General features: G+C 31.9%; 1 protein-coding gene across 1 annotated transcript; it reads right to left on the reverse strand.

The window, feature by feature from the left end:
- Window positions 1-955: 955 nt before the first annotated feature.
- On the reverse strand, window positions 956-1657 carry LOC126655657 (60S ribosomal protein L26-1). Its single transcript, XM_050349905.2, has one exon. It carries the CDS (start codon window positions 1583-1585, stop codon window positions 1145-1147), a length of 441 nt encoding a protein of 146 aa, XP_050205862.1. The 5' UTR covers window positions 1586-1657; the 3' UTR covers window positions 956-1144.
- Window positions 1658-5358: the final 3701 nt, after the last annotated feature.

A 5358-nucleotide genomic window follows, 5' to 3' on the forward strand; every position in this document is an offset into this window, starting at 1 on the left:
ATCTTAATGATAGTTGAAGAACTCATTATTCATTGTAAAGAATGAAAATGATTGCATAAATATAGGGCAAGACCAAAGCCTAATCTGCAAATTCAGATTATTTCTAACTCAAAACCTTAATTTGAAGATCAAACATGCACTTGAATACTTTGACAATGAATCACAAGACCACCACAACAAAATCATTGATCATATTATAAAAGATTAGATGATCAAGCTGCAGATAGTGGGATTGTATTTGACCAAATTATAAAAGATTAGGTAATCAGCTGCAGATTGTTGGAAATATTGGCAATCTAGCATACAAACTCAAAAATACAAAATATTGTCAATCAACAACGCCATGATCTTATGCCAACATCTAAACCAACTAGTAAATCTAACAATTGACAGACAGCCATATTTGACAACAAACTCAATGCCACATAAAGTTTACCTTTCCGACTTAAAGCAAGTGACAAGCAGCAATGCCCAAACATTATACGAAAAACACAGACTCTGCTAATAGATATACTTTCAGGCCATATATTGAACATCAATATAGGTTATAACAGCAATGGATGAGAATTAATATCCTAGACCTAAACAACTGAACATCCTATGGTTCAAATAGCAATTCGCCAATTACTAATAATACTAGAAGGTGTAGACACTTGAACACTTCATAGTTTAATAACACAAGTTATAATATACATATAGCTTGCACTCCCATCATCCATTTTTTACATTATCATTTAGGACGTTCCGCATGCAAATTAACATAAACAACATCATCAATGGAGCATAATAACTGAAAGACAACCATCATAAACAGTAATTAACTCAGTGCCCCGGGAAGTTTACCTTTCCGGCTCAAAGCAAAACAGAAATGCCTAAAGAACCGATATCTAAACCAACAAGCAAATCTAATAGTTAAACAGCCATACATATCAGCACAATCAACAACAACTGAGCATATAAAATGACAACACAATATATAATGATAAGCAAATTAAAACATAGCCAAAATTCAGCTTCCGAATAACAAAATGATTAAAGACAAAATCCTGGCAGATAATTAAAGCAAAATTCTTCTTAAAACATTCTATCATTAATAATACTTTAAAAAAATTAAAAACTTCACTTAACCAAAAGTAAACCGCAATCAATCAACGTTCTGCATAATATCCTCAGCCGTAAACTTGGTGCCCTTATCCTTATCAGCAGCGGCGCGGCCCTTAGCCTTCCGATCGAGCAAACTCTTCCTGTCCTTATCCAGACGGAGCTTAGTCACAACAACCTTCGACGGGTTAATTCCGACGTTAACGGTCGAACCGTTAACCTTCTCTCTGGTGATGCGTTCGATGTGGATAACCCATTTGCGACGGTAAACCTGGACGACCTTGCCCTCGCGTCCCTTGAAGGTACCGCGGACGACCTGGACTTCGTCGTCTTTGCGCACCGGCATAGATCGGACGTTGTACTTCTGGCGGAGATCGGTGGAGAGCGGCGCGCTCATCAAGACACGGCGGACGGAGGACGGCGCCGTGAAGTGCGCCTTCCGGTTCTTGCGCCGGGATGATGTAACCCTAGGATTGTACTTCATTGTGAAGTGTGTGTGGTGTGGAAGTGGCTGCTAGGGTTTGTGAAGGGAGCAAAATGAGGAAGTGGAAAAGATTAAAGTTTGTATTGAATATATAGTAAGGTAGTGAGGATGGTGAATTATGAAAGTAGGGTTTTTTATTTGGTTTGGGCCGAATGGGCCGGTCTCTGTAAAGTTGATGGGTTTTCCTTAATTCATAAATTAGGCCTGTGACAGTCTTCATGGACACTTTAAAACATAGATTGAGCCTGGGCCCTGTTTCATGGTTCTGTCATCAAATTCAAAAGGTATTTTTATGAGATTAGGATCCTCTCAAATCTACACCATTCATTACAAAATGAATGGTGTAGATTAACTTAATATATTTTATACTTTTTCAATTTATATTATTCATTTTATAATGAATGGTGAAGATTGATTGAAAATGATAAGTCATGTTCAATCAACTTGAGAGGTTTTTGATCCATTTTTATGACATTATTTATAAAAAAAATTATAAAATTAGACTTTTTTATGTAAAATGCAAAAATGGCTAAATTATTTGCAAAAATATCATAATAGTGAAGAAAATGATAAAAAAACACATTATTCAAAATTGAATATTTGTACTTCACCAAGCCGTCACATAGGTCGTGCGACACAAAAAAGCATGACATAAATGAAAAAAATACCATTTTTTAACAGATATAAAGATATAAAAGCAACAAGAGATAAAACGCTACAATACAAAGCTAATAAGTATGATTCTTGTATGATAATTTAGAGAAAACCACAAAAATATTACTATTTAAATAAAAAATAACAAAAATACACACCAATCTAATAATTTACATTGATACCAAAAAATGATAAAAGTTTACATATTCTAACCAAACCACTAAATAGAAGACACATGGCACATACAAAGTAAAAAATTAAAAAGGTCAAAAACGTGTCATAACTGGTCAAAAACGCGTCTGACATATGTCAGAATCGCGTCTGACACGCGCGTCAGAATCGCGTCAGCGCGTGTCAGCATGTGAAATTAATTTAAACATGTATCGGCTATGTATCAGTTATGTATCTGTTATGTGTCTGGAATGTGTCACTGATTCATTTTCTCATATTTTTAAAAATAAAAATAAATAAATAAAATATATGTGTGTGTGTATATATATACACACATATATTATTTTACGTGTATATATATAGAGAATCTTTTAAATTCAAAAATATATATATCACATGCTTTAAAAACGTATAAATTATGTTACAAAAATATATATTATATATTATGCATTAAAAGCATATGTATCTATCATATATAAATTATATATATATATTTTTTTTAATATGTATTCGATACATGTATTTAAAAAACGTGTCTTCCTATTAAATATTTGATGCATGCTCCGTGTTCCACGATATTTTACTATTTAGCTCAATTTATTCTTTATATTTATAATGTATTTACAATGTATCGGCCATGTATTTGCAGTGTATTGCAAGATTTAGATGATACATCGGTAATGTAATAAAATTATATTATTAATTTTTCTCCTCTATATCAATGATGTATCGATGGTGTATTTATGATGTATCTGTAATGTATTACGATGTATCGATAATGTATGGTCATTTTAAAATTTATTTCGTTAAAATAATCCAAAAAATTTAAACATGTATCACCAATGTATCTGCTATGTATCGGAAATATATCATCTATATTACGATGTATCAGTAATGTATTACGATGTATCGACAATGTCATTTATTTTAAATTTTATTTTGTTGATAATAATTATTATGAGTTGGAGACCGATTATAGATATTACAATCAATGGTGTATTTACAAAATTTATTTCGTTAAAAGTAATCAAATAAAAAAATAAAAATATGTATCTACGATATATCAGTGTCTTGTCTATGATGTATCCAATATATTATGATTTGAATGAGAATCCCACCTCATATTTTAGTCATGAATTTTCATAGCACCATGTTCTGTTCTCATTAATTGGGTTCATCTTTGAACTAGTCTCAACTATTATTAGCCTGATTTTAGGAGCTCCAGCCTATTACGATTGCAGCTTATGATATCAACCCTCAACTAATCACATTGCATATTCTAATTAAACCATCGCTACCTGCTTGTATGGCTTCCCCGTTCCTAGTTCGCCACTTGCTACCACCCTTGCTTCAACCATCAATATACCCAAAGTCCCAAATCAAGAACTTGGTAGCAATGGATTTGTATGACAATCAATTCTTCTAATCTACAAAATATTACAAATTCTCTACTCAGAAAGCTCCAAGAGATTCATTCAACATAATCCATAAAAAAGACTAAAGAAGACCTAAATCAATTAAACTATCATAGTAATACTTGGAGATAGAAATAGTAAAGCAGTTGGTAACCCTAATTTCTTATAAACGTTGCTAAAAAGTATAAATGTAAATTAAAATTGAGTGTAGTTTAAAAATAATGGAGACCCAGAAAGAAGGAGAAGAGGACTGTAAGAATTCCGAGATTTCAGTTTATGCCATTTTTGATAATAGAAGTAGAGACAGGGGTTGCTAATAGGAGTGAAGGAGAGAGAAGGAAGAATTTGTTAAATGGGTATAAAATGTAATAAAGTCACGGGTTCAACTATAATATGTAAAAGTACATTGGTACAAGAGAAAAAATTGGAAACAGTTGGCATTTTGGAAAATATTTACCGCTTTTGTGATTATTGTGTAGTTTTAACTATTTTAGCCCAGTTATGAGCTTCACAGTTGAAAATCCGAGGAATGTAATTGAACTTGATTGATGAGAAGGCTAATCTAAGATGTCAAATGTCTTTACAAAAGTCTTGCCACAAAACATTGTTGCAGAATCCAGCATTTATAGTACAGGTACAAGGAGAACATGGCCTTTAAAAATCACCTTTATCCAACCATTTGAATGAACCCAATTCATGACTTTCCGAAGAGCAAATAATTCAACTACCTGGATCCCAAATGTAGCGAAAAACGGCCGAAAATTTAGAAAAAGTCAGCATATTGCCAGATTTTGCTATATCTCCAATGAAATCTGATTTAGAGTCTTTATCTACTGCCGCATCATATATGAGAAGGATCAACGAAAACAATATCATGAAAGACTGTTTTCGTTTACTTTTATTGAAAAATATTTTACACTAAATTGATGTGTCTACTTGTGGTATGTTATTTGCTTATTTTAGATATATTCTAATTAATAATTGGAATATAATTTTATATAATGCTTGAGTAAATTTAGTATTTTGTTAATTGTTTTTATATACTGTTAGATAGAGTTATACGAATAGCGGCGGTTTAAAGGATCGACGAGAGGTGGAGGATACTAAAATGTTCAGCAAACTGAGGAGCATCCCTTTATAGAATTGGATGGTAATCCAACACGAAAAGCATAAATTTTGAAAAAGTTTTAAAGAATTAAAAAACTTAAATAGTATATTTGCAAAAGCTAAAATTTAATTTTATAAACTCAAACAAAATTTAATTTGTAAATATTGGGCCTTTTGTGTGGTAAATGGTGTAATTTCTAATTAAAAAACCAAATTATAGGTTAAATGTAGATAAGAATCATGGAAATTGCTGCATTTGGCAATCTACCAGCCAATATGCAAAATTTGACATTTAACCATTATTTCCATAAACAAATCACAATTGGTTAACGAAAATCAGCTACAGTTCTGACTTACGAATCAATCAAATCTAATAAGATTTCATATTTCTAATATAAGTAGGAGTAGGAAAGGCTAGTTTTTCTT

The sequence above is a fragment of the Mercurialis annua genome, linkage group LG7, assembly GCF_937616625.2.
Source record: "Mercurialis annua linkage group LG7, ddMerAnnu1.2, whole genome shotgun sequence".
Taxonomy (NCBI): domain Eukaryota; kingdom Viridiplantae; phylum Streptophyta; class Magnoliopsida; order Malpighiales; family Euphorbiaceae; genus Mercurialis; species Mercurialis annua.